The 25,622-nt window shown below is 39.2% G+C and overlaps 1 protein-coding gene across 1 annotated transcript in view; it reads left to right on the forward strand.

Annotated features, from left to right (window-relative positions):
* The window catches only part of ARHGEF10 (Rho guanine nucleotide exchange factor (GEF) 10), a gene marked incomplete at its 5' end in the record, with an annotated part of 72,943 nt that overhangs the window by 5,917 nt on the left and 41,404 nt on the right, over window positions 1-25,622 (forward strand). The window contains 8 exons of the mRNA XM_009587836.1: window positions 731-843; window positions 4,682-4,759; window positions 4,988-5,167; window positions 6,461-6,577; window positions 8,615-8,707; window positions 10,146-10,316; window positions 12,138-12,283; window positions 15,257-15,432. Of these exons, the coding sequence (XP_009586131.1) occupies window positions 731-843; window positions 4,682-4,759; window positions 4,988-5,167; window positions 6,461-6,577; window positions 8,615-8,707; window positions 10,146-10,316; window positions 12,138-12,283; window positions 15,257-15,432 (1,074 nt within the window). The remainder of the gene's footprint in view (window positions 1-730; window positions 844-4,681; window positions 4,760-4,987; window positions 5,168-6,460; window positions 6,578-8,614; window positions 8,708-10,145; window positions 10,317-12,137; window positions 12,284-15,256; window positions 15,433-25,622) is intronic.

Below are 25,622 nucleotides of genomic sequence, written 5' to 3' on the forward strand. Positions count from 1 at the left end.
TGCTGACAAATTTGTCGAATAAACTCATGAATTCCTCCCAGCCAACAGATCTGCTTCACTTACTTCCCTTTTTGTTCTAAGACACAATTTCTCTTACTGTTCTTTCTTTACCTCTCCTTTGCTCATGTCTGCTTGTTTGGCTGGCTGCATACTGCCACCTATCACTGCACTTTGGTGGTGCTTTTTGCATAAAATTAGTATGTAGGGAGCAGTGCAGAATCCCTTATGAATCTGACGAAAGCCAACATTTTGGTACATTTGGCTACTTATTTTAGTTCAGTTATGAAAAGGTGTATGAAATTTTTTAAGCTGGCTCATATAATGGGTGTGTTTAATTTCTTCCCAAAGGTCATGTATTTCAAAACTGCCAGCCACAGTGTTTTAACCCTAGTTGTCATGTCCTGCACTCTGGACAGCCCTGTTCCCCTGGCTGTAAAGAGGGAGTAGAGGTCAAGCATAGGCTGTCTCCTGCTGTGTGGACTTTAGAATTTTGAGATACCTTTGAAAGATGTTCTGTATTAGAGCGCCTATCAGTGGCGGTATTTATGTGATTTCACAGGTGATACAGAAGTGCTGGGAAATTTTTTTTTTTATTGGGTAAGTGAAAATAAGACTGCTATATAATTACTGTGCTTGGATGATAGGATCTTTGCTTCCCCTCCCCCTCCCCCGCCTTCTTTCAATCTACATGTTGTAAAAGTTGACATTTGGGTTATTCAATTATTTGTAGATCATAGATCATCATGTCTGGAAGAAGAAGAGCTAAATTTATTTATTGATGTGGACTGTATGCATACAGAAGCTATTATGACACCTATGCCTGAAGGATTATCACAGCAACAGGTAGTAGGCTTTTGGAAATATGATCTTCTGCCTCTTTTTCTTTCCCTTGTGCTCTACATCAATGGCTCCCAGGTGCCTTGCTCTTCAAACATATTGGTGTTTAACATAAATTAAGTGGATGTCAAATTCAGAACTGAATAAGTGGTTTTTTGAAAATTGGTATGTGTGCATATAGTTGCATCAGTCCTGAATCCAGCCAGAGATGTAAAATGCTGTTTTGCATTATAAAATTATCTATAATAATTATATCATTTCACTACCTGAATACTTAAACTAAATGTGATGGTTTTGAGTGAAAAAGAAAAGAGTTTAAACATTTTTTATTGAGTCAGAAGACATTGCTCCAGGTGCTCCAGGATTTCTATTTTAAATGTAGAGAATATCCTACATTCCTACAAGAATGTCTGAATCTTAAGGTTTCTCCTGATTAAAAAAACCTTGTCCCCGATAAAGTCAAGTCTACAGAAGAGTGTATTTTACTGTTCTCCACCTCGAACTTCATAGTCACTGTGGAAACCACTTCAAAAAACACTGAAATTGGCATCAGTTAGAAATTTTGGCTGAAAATAAATCCTGTGGGTTCATGTTACTGTATTGTTATGACAAGTAATAACTATATGAGAATTTTTAGCTTCTTGTGGTGTCAAGTCATGAGTTGGTCAGTACCTTCAGAAAATGAGCAAAAAAACAAATTAAGGGGCAGTTGAGGAGAGTGGTATAAGTTTTTTGATTTGTTTGGTGAGACTTATTTTTCTAATGTGTTTAGCAGAGTGAAGTGCTAATCCTGTAACAGTGCAACTACCAAACTGCGTTACGTTACTGTAAGATTTCATTATAATGTAAGATCTCAGCATCAATCTGAATGCTGTCTTTTCCTTCTTTCCAAATAGGGGTTTGAGAGTTTCATTGGGGTTTTTTGTAGGTAATTAAAAATAGATGTACCTTCTTTTGGAAGAATAGAGTGCTCTTAGTTTGGAGCAAACTAGTAATTGTTGTGTAGGTCATGATGTATGTTGCGTATTGACCCAGGAGGAGCCGCCCAAGTGGGCAGGAATGGAGTTAGGAAAGCCAAAGCTCAGCTGGAGCTAGTGAGGTGTGAAGGGCAGCAATGAAAGGTTTCTTATATGTACATTGGCAGCAAAAAGAAGGCTAAGAAAAATATGGGTTTGCTGCTTGATGGGGCAGTGACCTTGTGACAAAGGGCACTGAGAAGACTGAGGTACTCAGTGCTCCCTTTGCCTCAGCTTTTACTGGTGAGGGTTATCCTCAGGCCTCCGAAGCCCCTGAGCCTAGAGGCAGGTCCTGCTGGAGTAAAGCATTACCTGCAGCTAGGGGGTACTGAGGCCAGTTGGACGTATAGGTGTCCGTGGGACCAGATGGGATGGATTTAAGGGTGCTGTGGGTAAGGCCTTTCTCTATCGTCTAAGATCACAGTGATCAGAAAACTGGAAAAAAGTAAATGTCACACATCCTCAAGAAGAGGATCCAGGCTGGCCTCACCTCAGTCCTTGCGAAGGTGATGGAGCAAATGCTCCTAGGAGCTATTTCTGGGTTCAGAAGGACAGGAGGGTGATTGGGAACAGTCAACATAAATGGACCAGGGTCCGTTTGTGCCTGACCAGCCTGAGTCCCTTTGAGATGACTGGCTTGTGGACAGAGGAGAGCAGAGGATATCATTTACCTCTGCTTTAGCAAGGCTTTCAGCAGTCTCCTGAGGTAGCCTTGTAGCCATGTAAGATATCATTTGTATGGGTAGACTAGGAGGTGGGTGGAAGACAGGCGAGGACACCATGCTCAGAAGGTTGTAGTCCACGGTACAAAGTCCCGCAGTTGTCCAGTGTTAGTGGTGTCCCTCAGGAGCGGATATGGGGTCCGTGGTGTTTAATGCCTTTATTAATGGTCCGGATACCAGCTGCAGTGGACATCTGGAGGCGATACCAAATTGGAGGGGCGCGGCAGGGCATGTGTGGGAGGATGGGGCTGCTGGTCAGCATGGCTTTGATGGGCTGAGGTTGACAGAAAAACTCAAGCAGCTCAACAGAGGCCAACACAAGTCCTGGCTCTGGGGCAGAGTAACCCTGTGCCATGGCACAGGCTGGGGGCCGGCAGACTGCCCAGCAGCCCTGGGCATCCCAGCTGGAGAGGGTGAAGGCCAGAAGCCCCTTCCAGCCTGGGCTGCTGTGCAACAAATGAGCTGACTTTATGAACATGCTTGTTTTAAACAGCAGGTGGCACGATAGTATTTGAACAGGCACCAGGTTTTAAACAAAAGCTATGTCCCACGTTGGGTCTGGGTCTCAGTCGTGATAGCTTTTGCTTCGTTTTAATACTGGGACCTGAATTCTTATGGTGAGTTGTTTATGTTTGTATGCTACTGTTACTAGCAAAAATGTGAATATAAATGTAAGACTTACACGCAAGCCTCTTGTAAGTTGTGTGTGTCTATTGCAATAACCTGTAGTCACTATTAAGTATCTATTTTGTGTATTATAGAGCCTGACAAAAAAGTTTTCTACAGATGTTTATTCTTTTCAGAAGAATGAACTGTGACTAAAAGTAGAGTTAGTATCCTTTACCAGAGCAGCTGATACATTATACCAAATAAGACACTGCTAAATCCATTCTAAACACAAATTAGACACAACTAATTTTACCGTATATGTCTTTAAGCAAGGCCTCAGATAATTTTGAAGTCTTCCTTTGAAATGCCAGTACTTGAAAGAAAATCTTTGCATAACCTGCACTTAATAATGCAAAATACAAGTGTGGAGAATTAAAGGCAGCCGTGGTGGAGGAGGCAGAAGGCCGTGGGGATCAGGAGCAGAGAGAAGCAAGTCTGAGATTTGAGTTTCACGGTCATTTAGGCTGGCTTAAAATAGCAAAAGAAGCAATTTTGCCTTCCCTTGTGGGGGGTGATTTGATCCTGCCCTTGTGCTGTCTTCTCCCTCAGAGTCCTGCTTTTGAAAGCCCTGGGATGAGCTAGATTAGGAAATTGATTAGGGTGAAAACAAATCCTTAAAACCAGCAAGAAATCTAATCAATAACAGTAAGAAGTTTAAATTTTAAACCAAATAGGTTCCCGAGTCCTTTCTGTCATGTCACCTGCACATGCATGTAATGTGTGTTTCAGCTGAATTGCAGAAGCAGGAGGTGGAGAAAGAGGTGTGATAAATAGCCTGTAGTTTGTAAATATGAAATATGGTAGTATTTCCTGAAGCTGTTACAACTCTATCAATTGGTATGAATATAGATGAGACGGTGTTTTCACTTTTGTATGGTAATGCCCAAAACAGAAAGCTGACTTACTCACATACTTTCTCAGTGGTACAGTTTATATGGCCTTACCTTAAAAAAACAATTAATGTTTACTTGTTTGTCCTTCAGGTTACTCCTAATAGATTTATAAAACATGTTAAAAAAAGAAAATTAATCTTTAAGACTGATTTTTGAAAACTGGTTACCTATTTTTGTTGCAGCAATTCACTGAAGAAGTCAACATCATCTATAACTATTATTATTTATATTAATGCCTAAATTTATACATCTAAAATTAAAAGATAAGTTTCAAAAATAAAGTTTGGAATTGCAACAGTCAGCAAAGTTTATAGATATATATACAATAATGGTTGTGTTCTTTAAAATAAATAAGTTTTTTAGAGTAACAATAAATTTAATTACTTTTGAAGAGTTACAGTATTATTTTATTGTAGTTCCAGTATTGAAATTGCTTTGTGTTTCTTGTGTTTTATTAATATGAGAATTTTATCATCAACATTCCCAACTATGATGAATGTGCTAACCTGATTAGAACTTGAGACAAAACTTTGTTTCTTAACAGGTTGTGAGAAGGTATATTTTGGGCTCTGTAGTTGACAGTGAGAAGAATTACGTGGATGCTCTCAAAAGAATCCTGGAGGTACCTTAATATCTTTGCATTTTATAATTTGGAAATTTGAAAAATAGTCAAATCCTTACAGAATCTGTAGTATGACTCACATAGATTTTGCTACAGATGCTTCATGCCAAATGTTTAGAGATTTTGTGTGTGTATACTTTACATAAATTGTTTTTTTCTGCTTGTAGAAGACACATTTTGTTTGCTTGTTTAAATCTATTTATGTTTTTTTTTTTTTTTTCCCCACAGCAATACGAGAAGCCCCTTTCAGATATGGAACCAAAATTATTGAGTGAAAGAAAACTCAAAATGGTCTTTTATCGAATTAAGGAAATTCTTCAGTGCCATTCAATGTTTCAGATTGCGCTGGCGAGTCGTGTATCTGAGTGGGACTCTGTTGAAATGATTGGTGATGTCTTTGTTGCTTCAGTAAGTAGATGAATCTGAACAGATAACCTGTTTTTATTTTAGGCTTGTTATTCCATCTCCATATCTCTCTGTCTAACTTGGCTACTTCATTCCCATGTTCTCCAATGCCTGTGGCAACTGTCAGAGTATGTATGTACCATCCTGGTAAGGAAACTGACACCAGCACATGTCCTCAGCTTGGCTGGCAGATGTGAAAGGATGTGGGCAAAATTTTCAGGCTTTGACATTTTAGTAAACAGTTTCTTTTTCTGGGGAGATAGAGATTCACAGACTCACCAAAATTAAGGTGAGATTGAGGTTCAGCATCTTTTAAAAAGTAGGTAGTCATACATAGTATATTGGGAGTAGAAAAAAACACAGTAGGTGATGTCCTGAATTCTTGGATTTGAACTGAGCCTGGGGCACAGGTAAAGAGTATTTGTAGAACACTATCCCACCCTTAATGGAAGTCCATCCGGTAAAGGACTGAACTAGCCACTGCTTTAAATTAGAGAAAACAAGAAGTGGGCTTGGTTGATAGAAAGACATTGTTCCCACTGTGAGTGTATGTATGGAAAAGGCTGCCTACCTGCTGGTTTGAAGATTTTGTTTTGTTGCCACTGAGCTGCTGGGAATTACCACCTTTTCATGCCTGCTATAAGAGAGCTGGGATCTGCGTCTCTGAGTGCTTTGACCCCATTTCAGTCAAAATGAAATGGTTACTAAAGATTTGCTGTTTAAAGCAAACCTGTCTTGTTTTGATTGAAGGAAGTTAGGTAGTATTAATGAAACCAGCTCTGCAGAAGAGAGGTATAAAATTACTAAGGAGCCAATGGCCAGCAATCTTACCCTTCACATGGCTGTTTGCAGGCCACACAATCTGTCTGTTTTCCTGGTAAACCCTTAGCAGCAGAAGATGGGGCATGAAGGCCCTGGGACTTCGCTGGTTCACCAAATCTGGAAGATAGGCAGCAGTGAGATGATCAGGGGATCCCAGCAGCTGCTTTGAATCTCAGTGGATGCCCTTTGATTGCCCATAGTCCCCAGTCACTGCCCTAGTGTTGTAGCCAAGATGAAGCTATTTCTGTAAATTTACGTTTCGTAATTCACAGCTGTCACATCTTTAGGTTTCCAACCTGTCTTCTACAGAAAGGTTATTTTGGGCATCACCAGTATTTCTGTAGATCCAACACTAGGCCAAGCAAAGCCCTTAGCTCCGAGCAAGGGGAGTCCTTAATGGTCAGAGGTTTAGATAGTTATGCTTTCAGGGATCTTTTGTATTTATAGTTAAGGTTTACCTTTTTATGTTTTCAGTTTTCTAAATCTATGGTATTGGATGCGTACAGCGAATATGTAAACAACTTCAGTACAGCAGTAGGGATTCTCAAGAAAACCTGCGCCACCAAACCTGCCTTTTTAGACTTCTTAAAGGTGAGTTCGTTCAATCTTAAAACAGCTGGGCATATGATATAAATAAGACAGTATAAATTATAAGTTAGAAGGAAATTTAACTGCTGATACTGTATATTGTATGACTGTTTTAAGGACTTTGGTTTTATGTTTTATGAGTTTGGCACAAAAAATCCCCAGAGAATTCACTTCCTCTACTGTATTTTCAGAATAATAACACAATGTTAGATCTAGGATGTATTTTGAAGTGCAGAGTGGTTTTGTTGTTGTTCAGATCAGTTTATTGGTGTTTGCATGACTGTACTTGGCAAAACATTAGGATTCTTTCATAGCAGGTGAGCTTCAAATAATAGCTCACCATCTGAGGCCTTTTCTTATTTGGGATTTATTTTTCTTCTAACTCCGTGCAGAGTAGCGTAACTAGATTTCTGTTCCACAACAATTTCCTGGTATTTTGAAAATCATGTTTCCAATTTGGGGTTGAAATTGAAAATTTTTGTGCAGAATGCATACTACCCTGATGAATGTGATGCTTCTGATTATGTGCATTGAGAGCCTGGTATATGCAGCAGAAGTGCTGTGAATCTGTAGGAATGATACCTTACAGAGGGTACACAAAATCCATTGCAAGGCTTTTAGGCTGTCTGTGATGTTACTGAGAGCCTGGAAGCTCACCTTGTCCCATTCCCCGAGAGTCCTGGATTGAGTTGTGCCTCTCAGAGCTGTCACTCCATCAGGTCTGTTGCAGTGGTCCACCAAACACTGAAATTGGGTGCCCTAGGCAAACTAAATAGTGAATCTCTTTAGGTTGCCTAGAGGAGGGTGGCGGGGGGGCTAATTCCTAATCTGTCTTCAGATCTTAAAATTAACTAACAACTTTTTGGAGCGTGGCCAGCACTGCACAGGATTATATTCTGGAAGCCTTAGGCACCACGAAGATCAAACTCTCTAGTGAGCGTGTAGTCACTTCATACCTCTCACACTGTTAAAAGCCCATTGTTCCAATAGAGGCATAACTTAGACCTCTCACCTCTGCTTGTCATCACTGCTTGTCATTGTCGGCACTGGTACTGCTCAGAGCTGGGGGCTCACAGCCGAACTCTGAGGACAAAAGACATTTCTGTACCTTCCTTTTTTTGTTTGCCCACCAGCAAACAGCGACAAAGACCAGAATCTTCACTGCTGCTGTTTGGGCAAAAAAAAATGTTTGTGGAGATAAGTATGGAAACAAATTGTTGTGAAGCTGATAGTTGTAGCAATAAATAACAATTTAAGCACAACACCTGTTTAATATTGTTTGGGTTTGCTTTGGTTTTAATATTGAGTATTTCCTCTACTCTCCTTGTTTTGGGTTAACTGTGATTCTGGCCAAAATATTTCCAAATGCTGAAATGTCTTATACAAACAGGGCTTTTCTGCACATGCAAATGAAATTTGTCTGGTTTTATTTGCCAGTCCCGATAACCAAAATAATGGATTCTTATGTTTTTCTTTCCAAACATAAATCAATGTTCTCTTCCGTAGTTTCTTTTAATAAAGAAAATGAAAATCTCTTTATGTTTGCATAGCACTGAGATTATGATGTTTTCCTTAGATTTCCTCTTAAAAACACATAGGTAGTTAGAGATTTATAGTCTCTTAGTCCCAAGAAACAGAGCAGCAATAGTAAATTACGGATTATAAATCAACAGATCACTTACATTTTTCAGATTTAAGACCTTGAACAAGTATATTCCCTTTGTTGTGCTTGAAGTTAAGCAGACATTTCAGTGCACTGCTTATGTAAAAAGCATGAATGTGCTGTATTGATGTATACATCGGTGCTGCATTGCTGGTGCAGGTTTATCCCGGCTGTATTTTAATAATGCCATCATTTTAATAATGATTTTTTTTAAAGATTTAATATTTTTAAATGAAATCTTTATAGTAAATGGAATCTTTACAGTACCACTGTTACAATTAATGTTAATGACGTAGAACAATTTTCAGGAAATGTTTTTCCTTTCGTTCTGGAAATACACTCATGGTAGTAAACAGTGTGGCTTTCTTGCATTGCAGCAGTGCCAAGAGTCAAGCCCCGATCGAATTACGCTGTATGGTTTAATGATGAAACCTATCCAGCGCTTTCCACAGTTCATTCTACTATTGCAGGTAAATAATGTTTACCAAAGGGATGCTGTTGTTGCATTTTTATGTGGTTTGCTTGTGGGATTGCATGGTAGCTGTCTTCTGGAGGAGCACACTGTAGTGGAAGTGACACTGGATCATGGGAAAATTAGAAAGAAAAAATTTCAGTGCATCATAACGTGCTGATCTTGTAGTCTGATTGCAGGGACAGGCAGTAAATACAGTGCAGGAAAATCTTAGTAAACTAGATTTACTCTAGTTTACTTGCTAGGTTAGATTTAGCTTGTAAGTCACTGCAGTAAAGCTGTAGTTCAAATGTGCTACTTGTTCATATCAGTTTGTAAGCTAATAACACTTCAAAACACTGCTAGGAACTTTGTGGCATTACTTTCCATTTAAGAAAAATACAAGAGGATCTAATTCATGCCTTGGATAGTTCAGAATATACGTGGAATGTGGAACAAAAGCACGCTCTCTCCCTGACTACTTGGCTCACAGGACCTGCTGGAGTGTGTTGCAGCAATCTTTTTTCCTTCCCATGGAAACTGATGATTTGACAGGGAGTCCTTGGGTCTCTTCTTAACAGGGAGTTGAGCTGTAGGAAGAGCACAGTTCCCCAGCGCAGACCTGCTCCAGACCAACTTACGCTGTTTGTAACTCCTTCCAGACCACAGCAGGTCTATCCCAGCGAGCACTAAGAGTTAGCTGTGTTTTGCAGGTGCCACAGAGGAGGACAGGCTTTGGGATGCAGGTCCAGGAATTACTGTGGGAGAAGGAGCAGAGGTAGTCGTAGGGGGAGCATGCGGGTAGCTAGTTGTGGCAAGAGTTTTTGAGTTAGTAGAAGAAATGGAGTTTATTGCAGCAGGAAGCCATAGTGAATACGTAGGGATTTTTAAGCACTGTGGGAAAGAAGCAAAAATTTCATTCAAATTGTTCCACTGCATGCCTACAAAAGGGAAAGATTTTTAGAGGCTCTTGCAACCTCCATGAAGTAATGTCTCCTACTTTGGGATGAGCGTGCTATCAGTGTTTTAGTGAGGAATAATAACAGTAATAAAGATAATACAATACTATTATGATAGTAAATATCAGAAAAGTTTAATTTTAAATCATTGTTTACAGACACCTACATATTATATTATAATATTGATTTTCAAATTGTGCTTAATATTATGTGCATTTTTTAATTTACCTTTACATTTGCATTTTTTACACTTATTTTCGAGTTCCTTTGCTGTACTTTCTTCCTGTTCAGTATCTTTTTTAAGAACTATTAAGGTATTCAGGAAAATAAGCGATGTGCTGTCTGAATATTCATTAGGTGGTCATTGGTCTTGTTCTTTAGTAGTGCTTGGGTAAACAACGTTGCAATAACATTACATCTTTTAATCTTTTGAACTTGACTTCAAAATTAAATCTGATTTTTAAATTTTTTTTTTTTTATTTTATCACTTCCCCTCAGGATATGTTGAAGAACACTAATAAAGGACATCCTGACAGATTACCTCTACAGATGGCTCTTACAGAACTCGAAACACTGGCAGAGAAGTTAAATGAGAGGAAAAGGGATGCCGATCAACGCTGTGAAATAAAACAAATAGCAAAAGCAATGAACGAACGTTATCTGAACAAGGTTAGGAAGTAATGTGAAGGAACAAGGTTAGGAAGAATGTGTGATGGAAGAGTTAGTATATTATTAGTTTCTGGGCCTTGAGCAATCTTTAGAACAGACACCAAAGAGACACCTGAAGTTTTTCTGTGGGGTCATTCTAGTGGTAGGTGTGAGATGTGAGCTGCCTCCAGGATTGAATAGGCTCACTGGTTAAACCACTGTGTGCTGGAGCAGGCGACATGCTGAAATAGCAGCAGCAGTATTAGTGTTCTTTGGCAGTGTATAGATAAAGCTATTGCGTCGTCCTGTAGTAGTGTCTCATGCACATCTTCTGATAAATTCAAAATTCAATTTTGAATTTATCCTGGAACTGAGGAATTACTCCTGTATAAAGGAAGGAACCAGTTCCTTATACTCCAGTGCCTCTGACTATGGAGCAGTTCAAGATATGCTATTGAATGTGTCCAGCATCTTCTTTGTTTTAAGGAACATCCCAGTCTATTTCATTCATGTGTTCAGATCATTCAATAGAAATGTCTTTAAAGAACTGTAGAAGACATTCGGTACGAAGGAAGTAACAATCTTCTTCATTTGAGTTTGTCAGTAGTGTATACTGTGGATATATGTGTGCTTGTCTTATTTGCATCATATGCTTCCTCCTTTCCCATGAGACAGGGCGTAAATACCTCAATTACTGCTTTCATGAAGTTACAGATGATTATACTGGACTCATTCTGGGATGAAGTAATGGGGGCATGCTGAAGGAGTGCAAGGAGTATTTTTGTTTGTGATGCATAAAAACATAGTTTTCAGGAAAGAAAGAAGTCAACCAGAACACCCTTGTTTTAGGCTATTTATAAAAAACGGGATACTGAATTTATTGTCACACTGGAACAGTATTTCCATTCTAAGTGCATTAGAAGATGGATTCAGATATTTTACTTTCTAGTTTTCATACTCCTGCTTCTTGTGCAGGAGTTCAAGACACAGAACGTGTGTTTTGAGAGGTGCTACAGGTTTCTCTTTGTTAGTCTATATAAACTGTAAAATCTTATATGTTCTGCATGAGGGGGACAAATTGAGATATACCTGGATAGTGACTCCAAATTATGTAGGGCCCTGCGTGCCTTGTGGCTTAACAGTTTTCGAACAATGCCAGGCAGGGTGAAACAGGTGGTGAAGGAGGTGGATGAATAGGAAATGGGTGAGTTACAGACCATTTTGTTCTCTTGGCCGCTACGGAGGTGTATTTGACCTGTGAGGAATCAGTTCATGCTTGCACACAGTGCTGATCCTCAGCCCTTGAAGGCAAACAGCAGGAGCAATTTACATGCCATCCATCTTTTGTACATGTTATCTTCCTGGCAGCCTGTGGAAACCTGCCAGCCGCACTCCTCAGCTAGCTCTGTGAGCCCCGGTGGACAGAGCAGGCGGGAACGCTCTTCCGCCTCCCACCCTGACTTCCCCTTTTGGGATGGCTGGGACCATGCATAGCACTTAAATGGGCTGTGAAAGAAGGGATGAGGGAAGGAAACAACAGAAATTGTGGAAGCTATGATTTTTTCCACTAGGGGACCTTTATCAGTGTGAAAGATTTTCAAAGCAATCATGTTTCATATTAAGACCGAACACCCCTGCAGGCCGTATTGCTGGCAGCAGAAGTTACTGTTTCTCTAAATGAAAAGCAAATCAGTAAACAGGCTTAATTCACTTGGCAAATCCACCTGCGAACGCTTGTATTAGGATGGCAAGTGATAACCCATTGTATTTTCTTTTATTTTTTGCACAGGATATTAGATGTACCATGTATAATATACAATGTTGATTGTTTTTAAAATCTAGCTACTTAGCAGTGGAAACAGATACCTTATACGGACTGATGATATGGTTGAGACGGTTTACAACGACAAAGGAGAAATTATTAAAACCAAAGAACGACGACTTTTCATGTTAAATGATGTGCTGATGTGTGCAACAGTAAATATTCGGTAAGACTTGAGTCATATTTTTTAAATGATCATTCAAGCTTCAGCTGGAATAAATGACACTGAAATTTTTTTTATTGTTGTTTTTACTATGGCTAATGATTTCTAGCAGTAGTGATAATAAATGGATAACTAGCTTTCTTACAGTCCTCTAAATTGCCTGCTGATATTTGGAAGTTCTAACATAAAATTGTAAGAAAATTGTATCAGTTGGAGATTACAGATAGAAATGCTCTTTAGTGTCTAGTTATTGCTGTGTATTAGTCTTTAAAGGAGTGCAGGCATGCCAAGGTAGGATTTTTTCTCTTAAACTCATACTGTCACACACACAAATCTGTAACTTGACACAAGTTGCAAATTAAAAAAAAAGAAAACAAACACAAAGCCAATGCATGTAGCCAGAAAAAACCTGGAACTCACTAGCAAAGTTCCAGCTGGGGAAGGGTTTTTTTCTCTGAGACTAAACATTGAAGGATTAAAGGTGAGGTGCTTTAAAGAAAGCATTTTTTCGTAGTGCCTTCTGTGTTTTAGTTGGCTGTAATTATTACTGTTAATATACTTTTGTGTATGCCAAGGTCACACTCACATTCAAATGTTGCTTGTATCATAAATTACTTTATGTGATGGTACCTTCTGACAGAGAAAATGTAGACCATTAAAATCTTCCAAGAACAGCTTTTCTTAAGCGTGATATGAGTTTATATCTTAGTTCATTACTGAAATATGAATACAGTACATATTTTTGTAATTGTGTGAATGCTTGGTCTCATGTTTGTGAGTGAGAAGTGCCATGTATTAACTGCACTTCAGAAAATGCACAAGCTTATGTCCAATTATCGTAGGAATTGTGACTTTTTACTCCTTTACAATTTATTCATTTCTATAGTAACACCTGGATATTTTCTTATGATTGTTTGGGAGAAAATTGCTTTTAACCATTTTATCGTTTCCATGACATCATCGTCTTGGATTTTTTTGTAATTGTCCCTGAAGTGGCAACGTGCAGTCTGTTTTCATTTTCCACGTGAAAAGTTCATGATTATGCGAAGTCTCTGTGTTCCTTATTAAGTCAACAGTTCTGGTTATCACTAACAGCACTGTTGTTTCTGTGGGCATTAACTCGTTCTGAGCAACCTCCTTTGGGATGGTAATTGGGCATGTGTGTGTCATGGGGGTTTGCTAACTCTGAAAAAGTTTAATTATGGTTTTCTCTAGCAGTTCAGGTTTGCTTTCCAACCTGCTTATTTACATAACAGTGGGGTTTTAGAATAGTTGAATGCATTTCTAGCTTTATTCACTAGCAGAAAAAGGGTTTGTGACTTCCTTGGGGTGTTCAGTTGCAGGTGGGTCCACCTGCAAGCTGTGTGTGTGGATTCATGGACTGCTTTTAGATTTTTAGTGCAGAAGGAACTACCTTTGTCATGCAAAATATAGTTATGAACTGAAGGAAATCAACTGCCAAATTTCACATGACACCTGTATCCAGTCCAGAATTTTTGGTTCAAAATAAGAGTATGCTATAGAATGTACCACTTGACTGTTGGGCTCACGTAGGATGAGCTTTATTTCTTTTCATTTTAGCTGTATAGAAGTTAGGCATCTTACCTAAGCTAGGTTTCTGTTATAGCAATGGTTTTCAAGGTGCACGCCTGCAGATTTACCCTGGAGCTGTAGACTTCTTCAGAAACTTGACACTTAGCTGTGCAGTATCTTTTCTTAACCACCTTTTGTCCAACCTTTACAGAAAAAGTCAGATGTTCCAGGAACCTGGGGACCATTGGTTCCAGACCAATTTTGTATAGCTGTCAAAAGACATAATATTTCTACAAGTACATGACCCTCAGAAGGTCCTTCTTCACATGTAGTCTAGATGACCGTCTCTAAGCAGAGACCTAACTTTTAAGTAGCAGGAGTTGGATGGACTGGATGCTATCCCTAGTGAGTGAACAGTTGTGTCCTGCCTTGTCTTGTTTTCCTTCTTCTGAACTAGATCAAGAGTTTATAAATATTTACTTAAGCTGTGGCACTTGTGGTTTTTGTTCATACTTGCCTCTTCAACGAAACAAAAGTATGGCTGTGTTGTGAATAGGTAGTTGAGTAGCTGAACATCAGCGTTAAGGTACTGTTCACAATAAATATATTTTGCTGATTTCTCCCAAGCATTTAACTTCTCTATTTCAGTCATGCTTTCTGTGAAGTAAACCTTTTTTGTTCACTTTAACATCTCTTCTGTCCTTTATAATAAGTGTTTGTTATATGTGCTTGAATGTGAATAAGGGAATGAAGGAAACAAACGAAAAGGAGTATTAATGCCATTTCTATTCCAAGTGAGCTTCCTCAGCGTGCTGTTTCCTCTGAAATGCCTGTTGTGATACACACTTCCTTTAGCAGCAGCAGCAGCTCACATGGGATTGCTCTCAGAAGCCACAGCAGTTGCAAAGGTCTGCTGTAAAGAACATCCTGGGCTGTGGGGCTCAGCAGATATGTTAGCTTGTCAGCACCTGGGAGGTTACGTTGCCCTTCTTGCTGCCAGTAGTCATTCAAAGGTCCTATCATCCACATTTCCCTAAACGTAGCAGTTACTTCTTTTTGGCACTGTTTCAAGTACTGACCTGAAAGACAGCACAATCCAAAAGAATTAGGAAAAGATGGAGCCACGGTATCATCCTAAGCACTTGTGTAAGTATATCAAAATGCACGTTGATCTTAAAAGTCGGTCATTTGTTTTGTTATAGAAATGTAGGGACTGTTGTTGGCAGTCCTATGCTGTTTGTAAACAAGATTATCTGCACCTGCATAGCTGTTCTTTGCACTCACAGGAAAGGTCAGTCACAAAAGTCAGCCTGATGCATGTATTTGTTTAAAGTTGTGCATGGTACTCAGACTGATAAACAGCAGATTTTAGAAGCTAAAGTAATAAGTAGGATGCCATGAAACATAGTTGCTTGTCACAGCAATAATTTGTGCATCTTCCAGCTCTTGCTACGAAAGCAGTGGCACCGTGACAACTGGCCAAAGGTATTTATTGAAGTGGAGTGTACCACTGGGGCAAGTGGAAGTCATAGAGTATGGCAGCAGCGAGGGCCAAGGAGAGAACTGCAGGTTTCCATCCCAGCACTCTGCTGAAAATGTCATCATTAACTCTAAGCCAAGTAAGTGACAGGAGTTACTGACTTTCACAGACTTTTTTGTTAAAATCCATATTTGAATGTCAGTGGACTACTGAAAACAAAGGAAAGCATTTTGTGCATGAAGACTTCCGTAACATGAACATTAATATAACCTCTTTCTTTGGAAACTGAGAATCCATAAAGTGATAGCCAGTCTCCTGCCTTGCAACATGAATTACTTGTGTTTGTGTGGTTTAGTTTTATGCATGAATGCATAAAGGGTTTTAAAGCATGAATGTGTGTGGGCATGCAAAAAGGTAGTTTTGGTGTGGTGTGCCAGCTGTCCCATGGTAGCTGGTCATGCGTATGTTCTTTATCCCATAGTTAAAGCAATGAAGTTTCTCTCAATAAAAATGACCAGCTACCTCAATGCTGTGGAATAAGAGTCTGGGCACAAGTGGTTACTGCAGGGTAGAAGTTACTTCTCTGAAGCCCATAGCATCCCACCCTTCAAAGATAATAAAAAATGCTTCAGAAAAAAGCTTCAATTTTAATTTTAATTAATGTTTTTGAAACAATATGCCAGTAGGTAATTTCCTCCTAGCCTCTCTCCAAAAACGACCTCAAGCTCTGAAGTCTGAAAGTTCTTTCTGTGTTTGTTAATGCCTCCTACAAGCCTGCCAACTACCCTCAAGAGATGTATGAATTTCAAGAGTTTACTCGGTAGCCAGCCTTTCATATATAATGAGTTATTTTTATATCCTGTATTTGCCTAAATATTGTATTTTTAAGTGCATTTAATATATGTAGATTGTGATCCCTATTAATGGACTATAATTTATATGGGTTTCAGTGCTAGCTCTGGGCATTATTTCACACTACGTTTATTTAATATTGTACCCTTAGCCTCATGAATTTTCCCACAGTTGTGCTGCAGGGAGGCATAAATGTTACGCTTCAGAACGGTCTGAGGTGCAGCTGCAGCATTTAATACCCCTCATATTCTCCAGGATGGTTATTATCAGCTCCTCCCTTTGTAAATAGCCACAGAAAATTCTTATAGGTACTTATGTCTCAATTTCAAGGATTACTTCATTCTTGCAGCTCCTTTTAAGTATTAATGGGCTACTTAGACAATGAGATTAAAGCTCTTATACTATCATTTACCAGCTGCTGTATGCCCTGAGAGGAGTGTATATAAGGGAGTGTATTACTTAGAATTGGGCGTCCCCCTCGTAGGTTAGTGTGGGAGGAACAGCTTGTTGAGTATTCCTACTGTGACTTTGTGCAGCGGCTTCACAGCCGATCAGACCAAATCCTTGCCTGTCAGCAAGATCAGATGGGGAAGTGGAGCATGAGGGGAGAAAGAAAAACCCTCATCCAAACAGTCCTGTAGAACCTAGTTGAACCTCTTGGCTTTGAGGTTTCTCAGTTTCATGATGTTTGTTGACAATATCATAAAAAAATGAAATTACTTTGTACATCATTCGTGGTCTCAACCTTCAGGTTAAATGGTGCTCAATAGGTAAAAGATGAGCTGAACTAATTGTTCTCTTGGTAAGCTCTGATCATTGTATTAATTCAGTCTTCTCCTAATAAAAGGGATCAAGTATAAGAATTAAAAAGCATATGAAGGATACTGGTTATACAAATGAATAAATCTTCCCTCAGCTTTAATCAAACGTTTCTGTCAAGTGATCCAACTAAATTGAATATAATCAGTCATAGCCTTGCTATTTGCATATACTACTGTGTCTGCTGTTACTCTGAATGCAGACTTACCTGAATTGACCTATATAGACCAGTTTGAATATACACCTAATTGTGTTAGTTATTCTGTAGAGTTGCCCCCTTAGTTCCAGTCTTCTTGGCTGCTAAAGATTACAGAAGCTCAGAAAGTACAGCCTTCCTGCAAAGGGAAAGGACTGGTAAGACTTTGTGTAATAGTTCACTGTTGCTTGTTTATTTGCACCCACCAAGATGCGGCATTTTATAGTTGATGATGACACAATCTTTATCTTGGTAGTATCGCATCGTTGGTGAGACTGTTGGGTATTTATCACACATTACAAAGCACTACCAGTAAAATATTGTCATTCTCTGCCTGAAACTGCATGATTTCACAGTCGTCATAAAGTTATGTTATGTTTCTCCCTGTTTTCAAAGTATACCAAGGAACTGCTGTGGTGAAATCTCAGTGGCCTCACAGAATGTGATTTTAATAACATCAAGAACAATTTGGGATGCTGCAGGCAAAATCCTGCTTCCATGACATAGAACCATGTCTCAGACCTTATTTTCAGCTCTCATTTCCAGTTTGTGGGAACTGGAGAGATACAGAATAATGATGATTCTGTGTAAAAGTATTAAGTAGTAGGGGGGTCACCTCTTCCATTTCTGGAGGACTGAGAAAAGTTGGTTTGTGTCTACAGCACACCAGGTTAAGTACTGTAAGGTTGATATTCTCACATTACTGCTGTGATTAGCAAAGATTCTTGATGGATTCTGGTTGTCCTCTTGTGAGCATTACTGGTTATTAGTTACATTTCTCTTATCATGGCACTTTTTTCTCCACCAAAATCCTTTTTTATGAGGAGGCAACTGTCATAAGTGTATCTTGCTATTTATTATTGGCTAAATGCAATTGGTGCTTTCACCTTTCTACGACGTGCAGAAAAGGATAGTATAGTTTAAAGATGCAAATTTTATTTTGGGTGCTACAGAGAAATTAATAGCTGAATTTCAATTCATCTCGTTACGAGCTGTAATATGCAACTGCTGAAAGGTTGAAAGGTTTTATAAGTACGTATAAATCAAGGGCATGTTTTAGTACTGTTCTGAGGTGGAAAGCAAGGGCTGTGTGAACTTGGTTTTCACTTGGCAAAATAATCAATTTGCAGTTTTCTACCCAGTTCTGCTTTGCATACCAGTCTTTTGTCTCTGAATTCTAGAGAACACATTTAGGGGATATTAAGTTCACGTCTTTTTTTTTTTTTTTTTTTTAAGCCCTTTGTCTTTTAGCAGGAGAAACTGTGTGGCCTGAGGGTGTGGGGGAAGCAGGAAAGTTTTCCTGGAGTGTATTCTGCTATGCTGCTCCTGTCCTTGATGTGCTTTTGCCTTATTCCTATTGTTCTTCCCTAGCACCAAAAGTAGACTATGAGTTCTTTTAGTTATGAACATGGAGAAGGATTGAAGTCTCAGCTGTTTGGCAGAGTCCTTTGTTTGTATGGTTCTAAAATTGTTTCCGAGTAGAGTGCAATTGTGTTTGCTTCCTGCAACAATATTTAAAGCAGAAAATATTTTGCATTCTCAGTCTTCAGAAAAAAATAGCATGTTTATCGGATCGTATTTCTTTGAGCAAATCAGGCAAAGTCCTGTTTCATGTATTGGAGTTAGTCTTGCTTGAAAGTCTGTGAGTATGAGTCTCTGGCATCCCAACTGAACCGTTCCTGTGGAAGTAGTTATCTTAACTCTGTATGCCAAAGAGGCCTGATATGTTAATTTTCTTCTGTAGAAACATTTGCAGAAAGATGCAAGAAAAAGTTCTTCCCTAGTAAATCCACGTACTGTTTCTGGTCGGCTATTGCTGTTCTTCTCTCCTTCCAATCGGTCCATGTGCAGAAGCACAGACACATTCATAGTACTGAAAAGTTGAATTAATATAGGAAAAGAGGAATATTTTTGGCATGAACAGGAAGTTGTATATTCTTGGTTTTGATTTACGTGTGCTGGAAGAATTGTGTTGTGTAATGGAGTTCAGTAAGAGGTATTTGAAGCATGTTTTAGGTCGTTATGGGAGCATTTGACTTGTTTTTATGTTAAGATATGAAAACTACTGTAATGGTAGGTGAGGTTGCTAAATGGAAGAAACAAGAACTGTGATTCAAGTCCTGAAAAGAACTCAGCAAAAGTATTACATAATATGGGGATGACCCTAGGTTATAAATGATTGAAAAGCTCAAAAGGAGACACTTTCCTTAATTACTTGTCTTCCTTATGTAACGTTAACTATTGAATTCTGTTCTTCCACAGAGTTGTGTTGATAACATGCATTGATTTCACCTCCTCTGTTTGTGTACTACTGAGAGTAATGGATTCAGCATTCACATCTGGGATATCGGTTTGGTTTTCTTTTCTTTTTCTCTTTTGTTTTTTTCCAAGATAGCTATAGGTAACCCGTTTATTATGGACCTGAGGAAATGAACATCAAGTTTAAGGCCTCCTGAATTTTAGTATTTGCTCTGTCACAAGTTTGCTTGTATGTTCATGGGTGATTCTTGTTACTTCTGTACCTCAGTTTCCCAACGTATAAAATATGCTGTGCTCTAGGTGGGAACCCTAAACGCTCAAAGGACCACCTCAGACATCTAATGTGTCTGAAGGGAGTTTAATGGAGGCCACAGATCACTTAAACATGCCCACAGGTATATTGGTATCTTTGATAATCATGTTATTTCATAGAGGAATTGAAAGAGTAATCAGTGACTATTCAAGTACCAGGTTATTGCTAGCTTTTTTTTGGTGAATTTTCTGTCTTTATTTGTTATTTTAGATGCTGTAAACATCCAAGGCAATTAACGCATTTGTTCTGATGTTACCTTTTTTGCTAATATACGCTGCTTCATCCTGAATGATCTTTAGTAGTCGAAGGGATTTATCTGCTGGTTATTTCCTTGGTTTTTGGTTTACTAGAAATTATGGTTTTTCCGTTGGCTTTTGAAGAAGTTTACTGCATAGCTATATCCTAGTGAATGATACTCATTCAATCACAAAGGGTGAGAAGTTGGACTGAATTTATGGAAAGAGGGCATCAAGAAAGTTAAATGTTACCTGTACACTTCTGATAAAAAAGAGGATGGGTGAGATGGGACAGACTTTTTAGCAGGGCCTGTAGCAACAGGATAAGGGGTAATGGTTTTAAACTAAAAGAGGGTAGATTTAGACTAGATATAAGAAAGAAATTTTTTTTTTATGGTGAGGGTGATGAAACACTGGCACAGGTTGCCCAGAGAGGTGGTAGATGCCCCATCCCTGGAAACATTTAAGGTCAGGTTGGACGGGGCTCTGAGCAACCTGATCTAGCTGAAGATGTCCCTGCTCACTGCAGGGGGATTGGACTAGATGACCTTTAAAGGTCCCTTCCAACCCAAACTATTCTATGATTCTATGGGTGAAAGAGCAATGAATACAACTTGGTTTTTAATGTCATATTAATATGACATATTTAAAATATGCCTTCCAAAAAATATAAAAAGTACAGTCAAAGACAAATTTGTAACTTCTTATGAAAATGTATTATACTCCCCTCTAGAAGAATCAGAAGTCGACCTTCACTTGCAAGTCATCCATCTATACATAAAATCACTGAAAATACATGTATTTCACTGCCCTTTAAAGGAGAACATAGGAGCAAAAGTCAAATATACTGGCCAGAGTTTCAGTTTCTCAGACTCCTGGCACGTGTTACTACAAGTTTGCAGCACTTTCCGCAAACTGTTGATGGCTCATGAAATGCAGTTTCTGTGCCAAGATGAATGCCTCATTGGTTGCACAGTGATGGTGACCACCCTGAGTTGTCTGTTCTCTGGTTCCCAAGAATAAAAAGGGTGAGCTGTAAAAGTTTTTCACAGCGGTTTTATTTAAGAAGACCAGACTACAGAGACTCTGAAGAAGGAAAGGGAGAGAGCTAAGCATCCTGCCATTTCTGGGTGGAAAACCAGTGCCTGTCAGCAGTGTTCTGCTGCTGATCATGTTGATTAGGAGCCATACACAGCATAGCCTATTACTTAAGCAAAGAACCATTTAATTTGAGCCATATGGCTAAAGGCTGAAAGAGAAAATGAGCAAGACCCATCTGTACTATATATCATGCAGTGATAAGCATGGGAGATAACAGTAAAATGAAAAAACAGGTTAGCACGTTTACGTCTATGGCTGCAATTTAGTGTTATTTTTTTGTTTCACGGGTTTACAGTTCATAACTGAGATCAAACCTGAGCACTGCTAAACCATGGCTTCTCTCCTTTCCTGGTCAGACTTCCAGGGATATATTTTTACTCCCTTTCCACTCGCTGGTGGTTTTGCTCTGTGGATTCTGTTTATTGTCAAATGTAGTAGTGACGACGCTGAAGTGCAGGCATGATTCCTCTCTTCCAGGTTTCCTTCTCCTTGATGCAGTCACTTTGTGTAGGTCTCTGAGTGTTGCCAGGGAAACAGGTAGGGATGTTTGATGGGCTACAGTGTGCACTTGTGTTTCTGTCAACGTCTTGCTCAGTGGAGGGACAGCTCTTCTCAAAAACAGAAAGAGTGCTGCTGTGGTAGCCATTGCCATTAAAGCTGTTTTTTGCTGGTTTGTCTAATGAAAAATATAGAATTGGGGAAGGAAGAAAAAAGTCAGCTTTATCATCACTTTAAGGCTGGATAATTGTAATACAATGTCCAGAGTAAGCAAGACTAAATATTAAAGTGGCACATCAACTCTAGCATTGGTGATAAGGTTTTAAAAAGGATGATGTGGCATAAATTGCTAGGTGAACTAACTTTAATCTCTTGAAATATGTATAGAGGAATTATGTAAGTCCTTATTTTAAAACTATTGAAAACAGTACTGTACACTAAAGGAGATGTAATATGTTCATAAATGTAAACTAGCATTGATATATGCAAACAAAAGAGCAGGGTTTTTAAATAAATCTAACTCCAAATAGCCTGTTCAGCTGAGCAAACTGGGTGACATTAAACAGTTCACTTGTTAAGCGGATATATGTTTCTAGCTGATGCATTAGGCGCAGAATAAATTATGTGTAACATGTTTGTCTCACCCACTTAGGATGACAGTCTTCTTTTTGACCTTTATAGTGGTTATAGGTCTTGATGTGTTCAGCACCTATAAACCTTTTTCTGTGTTGCTAGGGGTCTCATCCACATCTTGACACAAAGTATTAAAATGAGTAGAAACCTAGCTGTAAGCAAGTGAGTATGAAAGAGGGAGGTAAGTTCCTCACAGTACAATTTCCACGAGTTGTTGTAGATGTCTGGTGGGAGCTCCAGTGTAAACCTCTGGAAGCTTGGCCAGTTTAAAATCACCTGCAGACCTGTCTTGAGATCCCTGCAGTACTTTCATCATTTAAACACCTTCGCATGTATACATTCACTGCCTGTTTCTGTCAGTTTTTATCTTCTCGCATCCAGTTCCTCTCTTGCCCTTCATGCTCATGCAGGCACATCCCAGAGGTTCTGTGGAGGGCAGGGGCTTCCAGGTCCATGCTGCCCTCGGCTTTCCCCTTTGGGACCTGTGAGAGGAAAGGGCTATGGCACCTCTTTTCTTTCACTCTAAAGTCTCTTTGCTTCCAGGATTTTTCTTCCTCATGGGAACAGAGCCAGGAACTAGAGTTTCTCTGATCCGTACCTGCCATCAGTACATAGTCCAGGAAGACAGCTGACCATTGTCCCGGCAAGCGTGATGTCGAGGAGCCAGGCTTGTCAGCGTATTGGGGCTCCGGTGTTTCTCCCTCCTGTTCCCTACTGCTTTCTCTTCCTTCCTCATCTCTGGCACAGCACAGCTGCTTCTGTCAGCAGGCATTTTATCTCTGAAATTCCCTGTGCGATCAGGATTAGCTGGAGTTTAATATAATCCTGAAGCCACGCTCTCAATGTATGAGCTACTTTTCACCCTCTCAAGAGGCTTTGTGTTTCCTTGGTGTTCTTGCATATTTTTACTCACAAATGGTATAGCCCTATGAATTTAATACTTTACTAAGTATTTGCAGTTGCAAGCTGTTGATTTTATCTTCACATTGCTCAAGCTGTGTGAATAAGCAGTTTTGTGGTTGGACTGTAGTTTTTGTGCAACTTATTTCTTCGGTGTTTAGATCTGATACAGTGAGCGTATAGCGAGACAGGTCTCAGCATTTATGTAATTACCAGTTGGAAGCAAGGTATTAACAGCTGACAGGCAGGTGAAGCATGTTAAAAATACTTTGTCAGAGTTGAGACTTGGGAGGTTTGTTTCCCAGCTCTGCTCTATGTGTACTGGGTGGCATGTGGTACTTGGTTCTTTGTCTGTGATTAGGACTTGCAGAACTCCCCTATCTTGCATGGCAGTGAGAATAAATACATTAAAGAGTTTTAGAGGCTCAGATTATCAGATTTAATAATTAAGCTCATAAAGATTACCTTTAGGTGCTTATATGATTAAAGTATGATTAGACCGAATAATGTCATTTCATGTTTATGATAATGCTCTTCACGTTGGTTGATGATGATGATATGTCCTGACTGTATTGGTAATTAGGCTTGCTTACCCCATGTCTGAATTTAACAGTTTGTGTTCTAGTAATCTCAGGGTTTATTGCTTATTATTTAATACTCTGTACATGTTTGTGCTGCTTCTTCCTGCACTAAGTTACTAAACCTAATTTAGGGTTATGCTGTAAAGCTGTGTGTGAGTATCTGCTCAGTTTTTCATTGATGGCTTCCTACTAAGCTCTTGTTTTCTGAGATCATTCCTGACTTCCCATTTATTTCAATTTCCAAACCTGGAGACTGATACCACTCTCTAAATATTTGTGTAGTTTGGACCCGAGAGTATGATGTAATCTCAGGTGAGCTACAGTTGAGCTACAGTGGCTCAGATTTTTCAGGAGCATGCAACTGTGGAGATTGAGTTGGATTTGGCGTGAAAGAACAAACAGAGGTAAGGCTGAAGGTCTACTTTTCTCTTATGAACTTTAAATTGACCTGTGGGCTTGTTTAGGTCTTAAACCAGGATTTTGGATGCACAAGACTACTTTTTTTTTTTTTAACTGAAATTCCAATTGGCTGTTAAAATGCTCTCGTAAAGGAGAAATGAGAAAACATAACCCACCCACATGCTTCTCTGAGGTGTCTATGGAAACAGGAGCAGCATGAGTGAGCAAGTGGAAAGACACAAACAGGAGGAGGGTGGCACTGGGGGAGCTGTCATAACACAATGTGCAGGAAGCTTGTAGTTCAGCATCCAAAAGTAAAATCTCATCTGCTTTGTCACTGGCTGTAACACTCATATGGAATTTCTAGGCAGGAGGTATCAGAGGTACGGAGGTGCCTCCCTTGTGTATAGCTGGTGCTTGGATTTGTCAAGTTTTAGGCAAGAGAAGGTTTCAGTGCAGCAGGGGATCCTCATCACCAGCCTTCCAGCGAAAGCTAGCTGTTTTGTAAAGGGAAAAGGAATAATACTTAACAATGGGCATCAGTATCAACTGCTAAATGAATGACAACGTTCCTGGTATTCTCAATATTCATAATCTTTTTGCCAGCTCTGTTTATCCGTTGCTGAAATAGATCGCTTGTCATGTAAAGAAAATGTCGTGTAAAGGTCTCCTTTTCTACTTGCGCTGAGAAAATTACTTCAACTAGTCCTCCTTAGGGAGGGAGTTTTCCTCTGTTCGACAAGATCTCTTCTCCAGAGCAGCTGTAAAGCGTTTGTCCTGTGTGTGTTGCGTACCAGTGTACCTATACGAGCAGGATCCAGTACCAAGTGTAGGGGAAGAATTCTTCAATTGCAGTAATTGAATCTTGGGCTTTATTAATGGTTTCTGGTTTTCCTTCTTTAAATTAATTCTCAAGATCTTCAGAGAACAGGAAACTATTTTGCTTCAGGTATAACATCGTCTCTCAAACAGTCTCCATTCTTGTGCTTCCTAAAGGTGGGCATCTTGAACTGAGCAGTGGGATGCTGTCAGCCTATTGTTACTTGATGAAAAAATCAGTGAAACATTTCCAGGACAATCAAAGTCAGATTTAAAACAAAACAATTGAACAGTTCTGACTGCACTTAAGTAGTTTTAAATATATTACTGCTACATCATGATAATTTAACCTAAACATGTTAACAGTCTCATGAAATCTGTTGAGTTTATTATGAACTGATCAAGAATTCATCTGGTATCATGATGCTTTGCTTTCCAGAACACTGTACAAGCTTCTGAGGTTTAAATGTAAACCTAAATGTTGTGGAAGGGGTCTATTTTTTTATTATTTGTTCTGAGTGCATAATTCTATACAAGTACCAGTTTGTTATGCCTTCCTCAGACACAGCAACTTTAAAAATTACCTCCCATGTATATAACTTCTCCCCCCGTCCCAGGTGATTTTTATGCTCAAGATGAGGATTGAATCTCTTCCAAATCTCTTCCCTTTATAACACTTGATGTTTCAGTATGCTGCCTGGATGCACACAGATGTCTCAGTGG

This window comes from Fulmarus glacialis, unplaced genomic scaffold, assembly GCF_000690835.1.
Source record: "Fulmarus glacialis isolate BGI_N327 unplaced genomic scaffold, ASM69083v1 scaffold8691, whole genome shotgun sequence".
In the NCBI taxonomy this organism is placed as follows: domain Eukaryota; kingdom Metazoa; phylum Chordata; class Aves; order Procellariiformes; family Procellariidae; genus Fulmarus; species Fulmarus glacialis.